The sequence below is a fragment of the Canis aureus genome, chromosome 28, assembly GCF_053574225.1.
Source record: "Canis aureus isolate CA01 chromosome 28, VMU_Caureus_v.1.0, whole genome shotgun sequence".
Lineage (NCBI taxonomy): Eukaryota > Metazoa > Chordata > Mammalia > Carnivora > Canidae > Canis > Canis aureus.
Window position 1 is genome coordinate 25,438,671 of NC_135638.1, and position 16,239 is coordinate 25,454,909.

General features: G+C 35.3%; 1 protein-coding gene across 8 annotated transcripts in view; it reads right to left on the bottom strand.

The window, feature by feature from the left end:
• MCMDC2 (minichromosome maintenance domain containing 2) overlaps positions 1–16,239 on the bottom strand; it is a 39,009-nt gene that overhangs the window by 17,294 nt on the left and 5,476 nt on the right. For 6 of the 8 annotated variants that reach the window (XR_013367230.1, XM_077876717.1, XM_077876721.1 and 3 more), the window contains 8 exons: positions 15,669–15,864; positions 14,937–15,059; positions 14,715–14,819; positions 12,176–12,301; positions 9,882–10,119; positions 4,576–4,781; positions 2,156–2,322; positions 873–1,052 (listed from right to left, as the gene is read on the bottom strand). Coding sequence is in view for 7 of the 8 variants with exons in the window: in XM_077876717.1 (XP_077732843.1) it covers positions 873–1,052; positions 2,156–2,322; positions 4,576–4,781; positions 9,882–10,119; positions 12,176–12,301; positions 14,715–14,819; positions 14,937–15,059; positions 15,669–15,864 (1,341 nt within the window). In the remaining variant the exon portion in view is untranslated. The remainder of the gene's footprint in view (positions 1–872; positions 1,053–2,155; positions 2,323–4,575; positions 4,782–9,881; positions 10,120–12,175; positions 12,302–14,714; positions 14,820–14,936; positions 15,060–15,668; positions 15,865–16,239) is intronic. The other 2 variants (XM_077876722.1, XM_077876723.1) reach the window with 2 other exon arrangements.

Below are 16,239 nucleotides of genomic sequence, written 5' to 3' on the forward strand. Positions count from 1 at the left end.
AATAAATTTATTTTTTATTGGTGTTCAATTTACCAACATACAGAATAACACCCAGTGCTCGTCCCATCAAGTGCCCCCCTCAGTGCCCGTCACCCATTCACCCCCACCCCCCGCCCTCCTCCCCTTCTACCATCCCTAGTTCGTTTCCCAGAGTTAGGAGTCTTTATGTTCTGTCTCCCTTTCTGATATTTCCCACACATTTCTTCTTCCTTCCCTTATATTTATTGGTTTTCTTTTTATTGAGATTTTTAAAAGTCATTTGGAGAGCTGTGCAAAGAATCAACTCAACAATTAACTCAATTAATATTTATGTCCTTATACAGTTTTTAAATTATAATCCTAAATATTTTCTATACAATGTCCTTAAAATATTTAAAAGCCGAAAGGGACTTGGAATCAAAGAGATCTAGGGACTCTTGGGTGGCTTTGCCGTTGAACATCTGCCTTGGGCTCAGGATGTTATCCTGGGATCTGGGATCAAATCCTGTATTGGGCTCCCAGCCCGCTTCTCCTTCTGCCCGTATCTCTGTCTCTCTCTTTCTCTCTCTCTGTGTCTCTCATGAATAAGTAAATAAATCTTAAAAAAAAAAATCTGGACAGCCCTGGTGGCGCAGTGGTTTAGTGATGCCTGCAGCCTGGGATATGATCCTGGAGACCCGGGATCAAGTCCCATGTCGGGCTCCCTGCATGTAGCCTGCTTCTCCCTCTGCCTGTGTCTCTGCCTCTCTCTCTCTCTCTCTCTCTCTGTGTCTCTCATGAATAAATAAAATCTTAAAAAAAAATCTAAATAAAGAAAACGGAGTGCTCGAATTCTATTTCAACTGAGAAACATTAGCACAAATATGCTTGGTACTCATTCTTTCTACCTGTACCTTTTCAAAATCTTCAGTTGTGAAGTTCTTAGAAGCTACATAAAGCTGCCCTTCAGGATCAATGGCTTTCTTTAAAGTATGTTGCACAGTAGAAAGAAGTGGGTAGAAAGAAGATGATTCATTGCAATTAATCAATAATCCAAATGTCTCTAGGAGATTAGCTGGAATCAAACTGCAATCCTACATCAAATGAAAATGTAAAATGCAAACATTAAACTCTGACATTTCCAAAAACACTTCAGAAATAATTATAAATTAAGTATTGTTTATAATTATTTAAATTACTAAGATAGTTATAATATTATTTCATTACAGTAAATTATAGGACTGTTTATTTTATTTTATTTTATTATTTGTTATTATTATTATTTAAAATGATTCCTGAGTAGCAAGGGAACTCAATATGATCAATTTTTTAATGCTCTTTATTATTATTACTTTTAAATATTTTCTTTATTTATTCATCAGAGACACACAGAGAGAGGCAGAGACACAGTCAGAGGGAGAAGCAGGCTCTAGGCAGGAGGCCTGATGGGGAATTTGATCCCAGGACTCCAGGATCACACACTGAGCCAAAGGCAGACACTCAACTACTGAGCCACCCAGGTATCTCTTTATTATTTTCTTATACATTATTCATTAAAGCCTACTCTACTGCCTATTCAAATAATAATTTCTAGTAAACAGACACCTTCTTTGCCTCACTAAAAAAATGAAAAATTTCAAACAACTGCTTCATTATTTAGCTCTAGTATCCTATTAAAGATAGGAATGGGTTAATAACAAAACATTAAGAACAACAAAAATATTGAGATTAAAATCTGTGATTAGGGATCCCTGGGTGGCGCAGCGGTTTGGCGCCTGCCTTTGGCCCAGGGCGCGATCCTGGAGACCCAGGATCGAATCCCACATCGGGCTCCCGGTGCATGGAGCCTGCTTCTTCCTCTGCCTGTGTCTCTGCCTCTCTCTCTCTCTCTGTGACTATCATAAATAAATAAAAAAATTAAAAAAAAAATAATAAAAATAAAATAAAATCTGTGATTAGGGATCCCTGGGTGGCGCAGCGGTTTGGCGCCTGCCTTTGGCCCAGGGCGCGATCCTGGAGATCCGGGATCGAATCCCACGTCAGGCTCCCGGTGCATGGAGCCTGCTTCTCCCTCTGCCTGTGTCTCTGCCTCTCTCTCTCTCACTGTGTGCCTATCATGAATAAATAAAAATTAAAAAAAAAAATCTGTGATTAAATTCCCCAAACATTCTAGAAGTAAAATATACATATAGCTCACCATCTGACCAATTAGAGTGTTGGTTTTCTGCATATTTTTCCTTGAAGATGAATCCATATCAACAAAAGACCAAAAACTGCACTGAACTGGAAAAGTCATGTGTTGATTAACATCATTCCCAGACTTCTTTCCTGGGATGTATACTGTGATGCTTCTGCTTTCCAAAACTAGGTCAAAAGACATTACCCATTTATTATTTAGGCTCATTTTGGTCTATATTTCTACAAATTAATAACAAAATACTATTATATAGCATTTTACCGCCTAAGTGTTGGACAGTAAAGGCACAAGTAAATTGGTTGTTTGCAAGACATGGCTAAAATTAGAGGTTCTGTCAAAAAAAGAACAAGACAAGAAAAATATTTGAATGTTTATGTGTCCCATGACTTGATGAGAACAACAGTCTACAGCATGTAGCTGGAATTATGGTGAGTGTCTGGGTGGAATAGGCAGAGTGTTAAGAGACTGATCATATAGTTCATGCTTACAAGGGGGGCTGAAATTAAGCAATGTTCTTTTATGTGGAAAAAAGAAAGCAGGACATATATGTGAGAGTGAAAGAGGGTAAGTAAGATTGAGAGAGAATATAAACTACAATGACTAGGGGAAAATATATTTCAAATCCAACATGCTGAAAACCAAATTCATCATTTCTCCTCTTCAAATGGCTCTGTATACATTACTCACAATTAGGGGTATCACCATCCAACTACTTAAAACCCATGTACAAAAAAGTAGAAGTAACATAATCTCCTTTTTATCCTTCCTTCACCCCTTACAACCATTCAATATATGGATTCAATCTGATTCCTAAGATTCTATCTTCCAAATATTTATCAAATTAGCCTTCATTCATGATAACAGAGTCTTTTGCTTATATGTATCTTTCCCTTGGGTCATAAGGTAAGTATATATTTTTGACACTATAGAAACTGCCAGAACAGTTTTCAAAAAGGTTGTACTATGTACCAACAGTATATAGGAATTCCAGTTTTTCCACAACCTTGGTAACATTTGTTGTCAATCTTTTTAGTTTTTGTCATTCTAGTAGCCAGGGCCAGCTACTTAATATGTGAGTCCAGTGTAGACTAAAAATATGGGCTCCTTAATCAAAAGCAAGGGAAAAGCTACTGTTAAGAGTACTAATATGTAAAGCTTTTTCCTTTAAAAATATTTTATCATTTATGAAATGTAATAAGACTGGTCTGGAGAAATCAGAATCCTCATCCTTTACTGGTGGGAATGTAAAATTGCATAGCCACTGTGGAAAACAGTTCGGTGGTTCCTCATTAAGTTAAACACAGAATTACCTTATGATCTAGCATTCCACTTCTAGGTATATACCCAAGAATTGAAAGTAAGGACTCAAACAGATACTTGGACTCCAATGTTCAGAGCAACATTATTCACAACAGCCAAAGATAGAAACAACCTAAGCATCTCTCAACAAATGAGTGAATTTTAAAAAATGGTATGTACATTAAATGGAATCTTATTCAGCAATGAGAAAAGAGATTCTTGAATAGACAAATTCATAAAGACAAAGTAGAGTAGAGGTTACTAGGGGCTGGAGGTAGGGGGAAGGATACGGTGTTACTGTATAAATGGGTACAGAGTTTCTGTTAGGCATTATGAAAAGTTCTGGAAATGGAGAGTAGTAATGATTACATAACATTGTGAATGTACTAAATGCCACTGAATTATATACTTTAAAATGGTTAAAATGGTAAATTTTATGTTATGTGTATTTCACCATAGAGAACTCCTTCAACTTGGAAAAGAATATCTATAAAAAACCTATAACTAACATCATATTTAATGGTGACAAACTCAAAACTTTCCTGCTAAGATCAGGAATAAGACAAGGATCTCTCTTTTCACCACTGTTTCTCTTTTTCTTTTTTTTTTTTTTTTTAAAGATTTTACTTATTTATTCATACTACACTTGATCTTAGCCAAAAGGTGGAGAAGCGATAGATTTTACTTATTTATTCATGAGAGACAGAGAGAGAAAGGTAGAGGGAGAAGCAGGCTTCCCACGAAGCACGGAGCCAGTAGGGACTCTATCCCAGGACCCCAAGATAATGACCTGAGCTGAAGGCACAAGCTTAAATGACTGAGCTACCCAGGGAGCCCTCACCACTGTTTTTCAACATCAGAGTGAAGTCCAAGCTAAAAACAGCAGACAAGAAAAGTAATCTGGGCCAATAAAAACTTACATGTTAGCACAACTTAAGGCAAAAGCCAAAACAGAGCATTTGTATATTAAATTTCTTTTTATTTATAAAGGTAAAAGGAGAAATATTTAATATAATTTCTCAATTCCTAAAATGTGTACAATACAAAGCTGTTAAGTAACTCCTTGACAATAATGATACTATCAAACAGGTAAAAATTAATTAGAAAAAAATATTGTTTACCTGATTGAAGCTGTTCTAGTTTATCTTTTTTGTGTGAAGCCAAGTCTCCTATAAAGCAGATACCACCTTTAGCTAGCAAAGCACTGCCAGCTTGAATGCTAACTGCTCCAGTTCCATATTTATTCCTGGTTAGAGTAGGAAAAATTTCAGTAGAGACTGGATTACGTATACCACGGGGCACAAGGTTTATACTAAAATTCAAAAGCCTAGGAAAAAATAAATTACTCATTACTATTATTCAATGTTTGACTTTCAGAAGTGATAATGTATAACAGCTACACAATTAAATTTAATCTGAATGTTTCATGAGCAACTTTTTTTTTAAGATTTTATAAGTAATCTCTATACCCAACATGGGGCTCATACAACCCAAGTAATCTCTATACCCAACATGGGGCTCATACAACCCTGCAACCAAGAGTTGCATGGTCTACTGACTGAGCCAGCCAGACACCCCTAGTGAACACCTTTTCTAAGGATAAAAACATATATGAGACATGGTCCTTAACTTGGAAGGTTCACAGCCTAAAAAGAGAGACATAAACAAAAAACTAAAACACAATGTGTTTTCATGAGAACATCCACAGGAGAGTATTACTTCTTCCTGGAAGGAAGTCAGAGAAAGGTACAAAGAGATGACATTTGAACTGGGCCTTCCTCTTTATGGATTGCTTTCTTTTGTTTATTCAGAATTTTTGCATTTAGGCTTGCCAATAGCCCATAAAGACTATCTCTGCTGCCTATTTATCATGGTAACTCTTGATATATCTTTCTGTTTTCTAATCTCTTTGCCAATTGCCTCAGCCTCTTCATTTCTCAAATTTAGATTTTTTAAAAAAGATTTTATTTATTCATGAGAGACAGAGAGAGAGAGAGAGAGAGAGAGAGGCAGAGACGGAGGCAGAGGGAGAAGCAGGCTCCCCACGGGGAGCCCAGTGTAGAACTCGTTCCTGGAACTCCAGGATCACGCCCTGAGCAGAAGGCAAGACACCCAACAACTGAGCCACCCAGGTGTCCCTCAAATTTAAATTTTAAGAAAGGCTTATGATTGTCTTAGCTTCGCTTTCAAATCCTTGCCACAGAAATCATAGCTTGGGGCGCCTGGGTCTGCCTTCAGCTCAGGGCGTGATCCCTCAGTCCTGGGATTGAGTCCCACATGGGGCTCCCCACGGGGAGCCTGCTTCTCCCTCTGCCTCTGTCTCTCATGAATAAAGAAATAAAATATTAAAAAAAAAAAAAGAAATCACAGCTTGCTGGTGCAATCAACTATAATGAGCAGACATAGACATCCAGTGTAAAAGAGGACGAAGCAGTATTTTTAAATATGGATAGGTAGATGCTATAAAATTTCTAGTGTTTATGCCATTCCAAGATATTTGGATGTTAGTTTGAAGATATATAAATGGGGGAATGAGATTTATTAAGAAACTTTTGCAAAAGTGTATAGCAGTGGTTTTCAACCCTAGCTCAGATTAAAATCACCTGGGGAGATTTTTAAAATTCCAATGGCAAGCCCCACCCCAAACCATTCTAAGGGTGGGGCAAAGTCACAAATATTTTTTTAAAAATTCTCCCAAGTGGGGCACTTAGGTGGCTCTGTCAGCTAAGCATCCAGCTTTTGATCTCAACTTGGGTCTTGACTCAGGGTCATGGGCTCAAGCTCCATGAGGTGCTCCATGCTGGGCATGGAGCCTAGTTAAAAAGGAAAAAAAAATTCTCCCAGATAATTTTAATATGCAGGAAGGCTGAGAACCTAGTTATATAGAACAAGGGGTCTCAAACTTGTCTGTCGACACATTGGAATCCAATGAGAAATTTTTTTTTTAAGATTTTATTTATTCATTCATAGAGACACACACACAGAGAGAGAGGCAGAGACACAGGCAGAGGGAGAAGCAGGCTCCATGCAGGGAACCTGATGTGGGACTCGATCCCAGTTCTCCAGGATCACACCCCAGGCTGCAGGCGGCGCTAAACCGCTGCACCACGGGGGCTGCCGGAAAAATTTTTTTTTTTTGAAATTTTTTTAAAATAGTGATAAAAGGTCACATAATGTAAAGTCAAAATACAAAAATCAATTATATTTCTATATATTCGCAGCAAACGTGAAAAATGAAATTAATAAAACACTACTATTTTTAATAACATCAATATTTTCAAATATCTAGAAATCACTAGCAAAATACAGGCAAGACCTTTATAAAACATTGCTAAGAGAAATTAAGGAAGATTTAAATAAATGGAGATATACACTACATTCATGGATCAAAAGACTCAATATTGTTAAGATGTAAATTCTCCCTAAAATTGATTTATAAGTTAAATGCAGTTCCAAAAAAATCTTTAATGGCCTTTTTTTGGGGGGTGGTGAGAGATTGGTATTAATATATGGATTCTAAATTTTATAAGAAAATGAAAAGGACCTAAAATAGTGAAAAAGAATCTTGAAAATGAAGAATAAAGTTGTACCACTTGATTTAAAACTTAACATAGAACTACAATAATAAAAAATGTATGGTACTATATAATTATGGACAAATAGGTCAAAATAACAGAAAAGAGTTCAAATTGATTTAGGTATAAAAGTTCAATTTTATACCTAGTTTATATCCAGTTCAACTGATTTCCAACAATGGTGCCACAACAATTCAATGAGGAACGGAAACTCTTTTCTTTCTTTCTTTCTTTTTTTTTTTTTTTTTTAAGATTTTATTTATTTATTCATGAAAGACACAGAGAGAGACACAGGCAGAGGGAGAAGCAGGCTCCATGCCAGGAGCCCAATGTGGGACTTGATCCTGGGTCTCCAGGATTACGCCCTGGACCGAAGGCATGAGCCAAACCACTGAGCCACCCAGGGATCCCCCAGAAAGTCTTTTCTTTCTTTCTTTTTTTTTTCAGAAAGTCTTTTCAACAAAAGGTGTGGAAAAACTGTATAAATGCATAGGAAAAAAACATTAATCTTGACTCCTATCTCACACCATATATAAAAATTAACTTATGATGAATAGCAGACCTAATATGAAAGCAAAAACTACAATGCTCCTAGAATAAGATATAAAAAAAAATCTTTATGACCTTAGTGTAGGAAAAGATTTTTTTTTTTAGGGTTTTATTTATTTATTCATGAGAGACACTGAGAGAGGCAGAGACATAGGTAGAGGGAGAAGCAGAGTCCCTCCAGGGAGCCTGATGTGAGACTTGATCTCAGGACCCCGGGATCATGACCTGAGCCAAAGGCAGACACTCAACCACTGAGCCACCCAGATGTCCCTGGAAAAAATTTCTTAAACAGAATCCAGAAAACTCTAAGCTTAAAAAAAACCAATAAATTGAATTTCATCAAAATGAAAAAGTTTGCTCATCAAAGACATTTTTAAGGCAAAAAAAAAAAATACTAGCTTTAGACTAAAAGAAAAATCTCATGGTACATATATGTAACAAAGGATGTATATGGAGAACAATCCCACCTAACAGTGGGCAAAGGACTTGAACAGACAGATACTTCATAAAAGAAGATATGTGAGCAGCCAATATGCCAATAAGCAAAGACCAGCAGGCATCAGTTGAAATGTAAATTACAAACATAACGTGATACCATTTCACATGCACCAGAATGGCTAAATTGAGAAAGACTGACAATACCAGATGTTGGTGATGATAGAAACAAGTGGAACCTTACATTGTTGGTAGAAATGTAAAATGGTATAACCACCTTGGAAAACCTTTTGGCAGTATCTCATAAAGTTAAATATATACACCTACCTAATAACATAGCAATTCCAGTTCATATCCAAGAAAATGAAAATACAAGTCCAGAAAAAAGACCTGTATAGGAATGTTTACAGCAGATTCATTTATAATAGTGAAAACATGCAAAATCCAATGTCCATCAATGGGAGAATGGATAAACAAATTCTGGTACATTCATATAATGGACTACTACTCATCAATAAAAACAATGAACTACTGACATAGACAACTGGGTCAATCTAAAAAACATGTAGAGTGAAAGAAAGTAGGCCCAAAAGAGTATGTATACATTGTATGATTCTTTTTTTATGAAGTTCAAGAACAGGAAAATTGACCTATGGTGACAGAAATCACCTATGGAGATAGGAATTAAATGAAGGAGCTTTCTGAGGTGATGGAAATGTTCTATATCTTATTGTGATGGTGGCTATTGCAGTGCATGCACTTGTCAAAACTTACTGGATTATATACTTAAGATCTGATTATTTTACTACATATAGATTTTAACTAAAAAGCAAAAATATCTCCTATCACCCCAAATACCACAGAAGACAAACAGAAAAAGAGACAAAGGCCTTAATTTACATGAGATATCACAAATCATTTAGAAATAAACTAAATAGAAAAGTGGACAGTAATAGTCAAAGAGGTTCAAAGAAAAATAAAAGTGTTTAACAAGCTCTAACTGATGCTAATCTAATTAAAGAAATGCAAATTAAAATAAAATACCATTTTCCACCCATCAGAAGGCTAAATTTAAAAGTCTGATAATACCCAGTGTTGGTGAGGCTGTGAGGAAACAAATACTCTTATGCTCATCCATGGAAGATTAAATTGGTGCAATCTGTAGCAGTTAGTACCACATTTACATTGCAATTTAATTTTAGCAAAACATCATCTGTCCAATTAAGTTAATTTGCATTTTTTACATTTTAAATTCATTCTATAAATTTGTTTTTGCTTTACAAATGCATCCAAGGTATTAATACAAGAAGTTTATCCCTAGCTTTTGAACACTTAAGTAACTTTAAAAATGGTACTTCCTAGTGGGGAGCCCCAAAATGTTGAGTAGATGTTTATTCCAAAGTTAGGATGATAGCCCCAAAACAGTAATTGTGGCACTTTTCACAGACTTATTTGGATACAGTGCATGAGTATTTTTTAATGGAATCTTGTAGAAAAATAAGACAATGGCTTGTTGGCTCTTAGGGGGAAGATTATTTTTAAATGAAAGCAAAGTACAAAAGCAGAACACTGATCTAGGAAATGAGGGAAAAGGAAGCCTGTTAAGGATGCATTTATTTGTAAACTAGGTCTGAGTGGGGAATTGGTTGAAATTTTGAATGGTTAGATCCTCAAAATACTGAAGCAAATATCCAATTAATCAATTCCTGTTTCTAAAGTTTTGAACTTCGTTAATAAAAGTTTGTTTTAAATATTTATACTGTCCAGATAAATTCTAAATATTTGTCTTGTAATAATGCTCATGGAAAGGATTTATGCAAATCTATGACCACTTTACAATTTGAAAACATTCATGTCACATATTTTACCTGTCTATAAGTAGAGTATCACTTGTTATAATTAAAATATCCAGGCAATCTTTCAGTTCCTTGTTACGGTCACATGTTTGTACCAGACTCATCAGTAAACAGAGCTTGAGCAAATTATAAGTCCCAGGAGGAACAATTTGTGATGCAAAGATATTGGCAAGTATTGCTGTAAATTTCCAGCATGAGTTGGACGTCAAAGAGAGAAGATCCTTGAAATTGTTGCTAATTCCTGAGGGAACTGAAAATAAATATTAACACATTTTTAAAAAGGGTTTTTAAAACAAGAAAATGACATTATAGATCTCTAATTCCATTTATCTAAAATATTATCAAATTGTAGTTCTAGTAATGCCATATGGATTCAAATTCTTATAATAATATTAAATTATTATATATAGTAAATATATGAAATTATGATTAGAGGTCACTCTAGTCTCTTAATTTTATCCCAGGAAATATAACAGAAGGAAGCAGTTACCCCATGAGTCCACACAGTGGGGGGCAAGCAAATACCTAGTTCTTTTACTTTTAAGGAAAACACAGCCAGGTCAGAGGCCTCCTGTATTGCAGTGTTTGCTTTTATATTTCTGTTTAAAACAATACCACCTTTAGTGAGAGCTAAATAGTAGAATGGGAAATATTTGAATGTTGTTGTTAAAAGGGAAGATTTACTGTCTATTACGGAAGATTTACTATTACTTTGAAAGCACTGTACTGTACTTTACTGTAACATTCTAGATCTTTTCCACTCCCCTACTCTATCCAGCTCCTGAAAGAAATGAGTGATTTAATCCAATTGATCACTGGGAGGAATAGCTGTGCATACATAACCTACTCCCTTTCTCCTTCCTCTTAAGCCACCATCATAAAGCAATTATTTCCTATATCCATTTATACCTACGGACCAAGGGAGACCTACTTTAGTGTAGCTCCTGACACATTTGGGTGGTTAAATCTGCCTAATTCTGTAGTGCAGCATGAGAAAAAATATATTTTCACCTACATATAAATCATGCTCTGCTGCCAAATCAATAAACTGGAAACACTTCAAAGAAAAAATATTTAAAATATCATTAAAATATGTATTGTCCATTAGTGCTTCCTTTCATCAATATTTTTATTCTTTTAAGAAACTTTTCTCTTCTGGGATGCCTGGGTGGCTCAGCGGTTGAGCATCTGGCTTTAGCTCAGGGCATGATCCCAGGTCTGGGGATCAAGTCCCACATCGGAATCCCTATGAGGAGCCTGTTTCTCCCTCAATCTATGTCTCTGCCTCTCTCTGTGTGTCTCTCATGAATAAATGAAATCTTTAAAAAAAAAGAAAAAAAAAACTTTTCAAGACAGGCAGAGGTATCTAGTATCTACTTGCATTTATTATTTTATTTTTTATTTTTTTTATTTTTTTTTATTGGTGTTCAATTTACTTACAGAATAATACCCAGTGCCCGTCACCCATTCACTCCCACCCCCCGCCCTCCTCCCCTTCTACCACCCCTAGTTCGTTTCCCAGAGTTAGCAGTCTTTACGTTCTGTCTCCCTTTCTGATATTTCCCACACATTTCTTCTCCCTTCCCTTATCTACTTGCATTTAAATTCAACTTGGGCCTCTATTATTGCAGATGGTTAACTAATGATTCCAAAAGAAATTCTAACTCTATTCAAGATTTAACTAGTCTTTTCCTACTTTATTTGTGTGCCAAGTTAAAAGATTAGGTCTGCTCTCCACTTTTACTTAATGCTAATTTACGTTTGAGTTGTTAAAGGAAATTACCAGTATTAAGGTATATTTTAGCCCCCATCTGCCTTTCTCTTTTGTCTTATTTCTTGATTGGTTCAGAAGTCAGATGAGGAAAAGGATGCTACTGTATTGGGTTCTTTTTCTCAGGCCACGAGTTACTTTGTCTTAGTCAGAAAACAAAAGGTTGGGTAGAAAAACCTTTTGATGAATCTCTAACTCTTGGCATCTGGACACAATTTTCTCATTGCTAATTATGAAAAAATCAAAAGGTTTAGGCAAAAAACAGAGTCCTTCCTGTGGACAAGATTCTACATTATCACATTTTATTTTTTAAAAGCATTTATTGTGTGAAATCATCTTGTTGATTAGTTTACATGATTACTGATTGTCTACCACGACTTAAAAGTAGGAACCTTGATTGCCCTAATTACAACTATATACCTAGTGCTTAGAAGAGTGTCCAGCAATACTTATTTCCTGAGCAAATACTTATTTCCTGAACACATGGACTTAAATTTAAATATCTGTTAATATATGATACTAACAATTTTCTTACCTTTTGGATTGCAAAAAATGATACTGTTTGCCTCTATACAGACAGCAGTTTGTGAAGTTTTTACACATGTTGGAATTCCAATAATTTTATACTCACTTCCTATATTCATTTTACCCACTGATTCATCTAAGATTAGTAAACACAAAGAAAATATGTATTCACTAAATGAAACTTTACATGATCATATGGTTCTAAGATCTAGAACTAATAACTCAGTAGTCAAGCTGGTTGTAAAGTATCTACCTTTGTTTAGTACAGTATCTATACAGAGTAGCACTAATAGTGTAAATTGAGGCAATTTTATTGCTGATAAGTTTTTATATTTATAGGCAATGACGAGTTAACCTCAAGAAGCATGAGACATAGCAACTAGATAGTCTCCTTTAATATAACTAAAGGAAAAAAAAGATCTTTCTATTTAAGGCAAAACATCTTTTCATTAAATGACAAAAACATAGTTTAATAATTATAATTATAATTCCCTTATACATAATAATTCGAGAAGAAAATAATTTATAAGTATTGTTCACTGCCTACAATATAGACAAGGTATTTTTACACATATTATCTAATTGAAAACTATTAGATACTGTTATTCCTGCTTTGTACCTGAAGAAATTGGGAAGTTAAGTAAATGGTACAAGTCTAAACAATATGTAGCAGAACTGAAACTCACATCTAGATCTGCCTATCTCCAAAGTCTACCTTCTTGCACTATGCTAGATTTTCCTTTTCACATCTACAGACTGGGCAAAGCTTTTGCACAAATTCAAAATTAATTGATAGACTGACTGTTTTAAGTAGGCTCCACGCCCAGCATTGGAGCCCAATGCGGGGCTTGAGCACAGGATGGCAAGATCAAGACTTGACCTGAAATTGAGTCAGACACTTAACCAACTAAGCCACCCAGGCACCCCTCAAAATTTATCTTAAAAACACATACTAAAGGGACACCTGGGTGGCTCAGCGGTTGGGCAGTTGCCTTCGGCTCAGGGTGTGATCCTGGAGTCCCGGGATCGAGTCCCAGGTCGGACTCCCTGCATGGAGCCTGCTTCTCCCTCTGCCTCTCATGAATAAAAGAATAAAATCTTAAAAAAATAAAAATAAAAACATATACTAAAAACCTTTATCCTCCAATACACAGTTAGAAGTTGGGTGGTTGTAAGGCTATAAAGAAAGGCTTAAGGGCAGCCCTGGTGGCTCAGCAGTTTAGCACTGCCTTCAGCCAAGGGTGCGATCCTGGAGACCCAGAATCTAGTCCCATGTCAGGCTCCCTGCATGGGGCCTGCTTCTCCCTCTGCCTGTGTCTCTGCCTCTCTCTCTCTCTCTATGTCTCTCATGAATAAATAAATAAAATCTTAAAAAAAAAAAACAACAACAAAAAAAACAACCCAACCCAAAAAACATAGGCTTTGAGGCCAGAAAGCCTGAATTTGAATCATGACTATGCCACATATTTAGCTATGTGACTTTGGACAAGTAACTTCTCTGTGCCTGAATTTCCAAGTTGTAAAATTGAGATAACAATAGAACTTACTTGATAGGGTTGTGACTAAATGAGTTAATATATGTAAGAGTGCCTGGCACACAGTTAGTGCTATATAAAAATTACCTATTATCATCTGTGCTTACATGCTTGCCTCATCCTTGTCAGGCCATGGTGGAAAGAGTTTTTGTTTGGGTCTCTACTTCCCTAGCTCTTGATTTTCTTTCTTTTTTTTTTTTTTAATTTTCTTATACATGGTTGACATCCAAGTTCTCTCTTTTTAAACAGTTTAACTCCTCCAATTTCAACCCAAGAAAAGAGGCTGAGACCCATCCTCATTTTCACAGTTCCAGCTTTTCAGTGAAGATTCACCCTTCCCTGGGTGATTGATACCGAAAATGATTTCCTCTATGGCAGACTCTGTCCACTCACAGGTTTTTACTCATGCAGTTCTCAACAGTTAATCATATGTCACAACTCAGTCATTTTTTAAACAAATATTTATTGAGGTTTTATTATGTACAGTAAAAAAAAAAAAAAGTCCTTACTTTCATGAAATTTACATTATAAAATAACTCCAGGGCCTCTTCAACAGCTCAGTTGGTTAAGTGGCTGACTCTTGGTTTCAGCTCAGGTTATGTCTGGTCTCCCTGCTCAGTAGGGAGTCTGCTTTCCCTCTGCTCCTCCCTCTGCTTGCACATACTCTCTCTTTCAAATAAATAAATAAATCTTTAAAAAAAATAAATAAAATAACCCCAATATTTACATAATATACAACATAAAATGATGGGAGACCATTACCATAAATAATTGTATCCCTGAAATTTAGCACAGTGCTTAGAGCATAGCAGGTGCTAATACCTTTTTAAGTTAATGATATATGACTTAATAACTGATATATTAGCTAATATGACTCTTTAAAACACTCAAAAAGATACCTGTGATTCTTAAGCTATAGAAGCACCATTTATAATACATGGCTATAAACAAATCAATTACATATTTCATATATTTTAGAGCAATTGGTTTTTAGTTCATACAAAACTTACTTACCTCTTAGAAAAATTGTAAGAGATTGAAACCTAAATGGCTGGTTGTTAGAATATCCTTTAAAAGCCTGAAGTGCCTTTGCTGTGATTATTTCAACTATCTGTTTATCTTAAGGCAAACAGCAAAAAGAATAGTTATTTGAATATACATTTAATTGAATTTCCACATTAACATATCAAACACTATTTTAAAATTTGTAATTACAAAATATAAATGCATTTTTACCACCAAGTACTCTAAATTTTCTGTCTTCTTGAAGCGAAGATGAACATAGATTACACAAAAAGTCATTTCTTACTGTTGCAGATTCTGTAGCACCAGGCACATGCACTCTTATATATTGAAATCCTGAAAGAAAACAAAGGTAAGCTAAATTTGACTTTAGATTTAGCTATCCATTTTCAGTCCTTTAAAATTAATCTAATTCAAAGTATAATTCAATTTTGCATATGGGTTCAGAGCAGTTCAATGAACATTTATTGCACGGCTATTTCTTGCCAGGCACTATGCCAAGGTACTAGTGATATGGATACTTAAACATACAGTTTCAAAAAGCAGCAATAAGAAACAGATAATTTCAATAAGTGGTATTCATTTAGAGTGGCATAGAGAGGAATGGCATCCAACCCAATGAGAAGTGGGGATGAATGGAAAAGATGTCCGAAGAGGGACTGAAGTGAAGTTAAGCCAAAGGTTTGAGAGACGACATTACAGGGAGAGGTAACAGCATGAACAGTCATGAAACAATGTGTGAGAACAAGTACTTCAACAATCCGAGATAGTAGGGAAAGAAAAGAATGCACTCTTCAAGATTACGCAAAGTGAACTTATAAACATGAAATACCAAGTTTTATTCTATTCTTTCTACTCTATGAATGTTTCATAACTAATGGTAAACATGATTTAGGATTAAACAATAAATTGCTTGATGCTTTGATTTTACATTTTTGTATCTACCTTTTGAAAGAGGGCATGCTTCATCCGAACAAAGAAATCTTGCACCTTGTGTATACTTGGTTACAGTTGTCATTGAAATTACAATTCCTTGCATCATATAAAATCTTTGAGATGCATAATCAAGTGGAAACTCACAAAGATCAAGACTATAACTTCGCAGTTGTGGTAAATGTGTTAACTTCAGCACTATATTAATCTAATAAGAATGTAAAAAATGGTATTAATAAAAATTGCAGATCCAACTGGACTTGCATTACACTATAGTAAGTATATCTGTGGAGTAAATCAAGTAAATGATTTGTTACTGTTATTAGGAAACAAAATTTAAGCATAAGAAAAAAGATTTAAATATAAAATTAAAAATGTAAACCCCTTAAATCTTACATTTTAATTGAAAATATTATTATGAATTATTTTTCTTTATTTTTTTAAATTTTTTTTTTATTATTTATTTATGATAGTCATACAGAGAAAGAGGCAGAGACATAGGCAGAGGGAGAAGCAGGCTCCATGCACCGGGAGCCTGATGTGGGATTCGATCCCGGGCCTCCAGGATCGCGCCCTGGGCCAA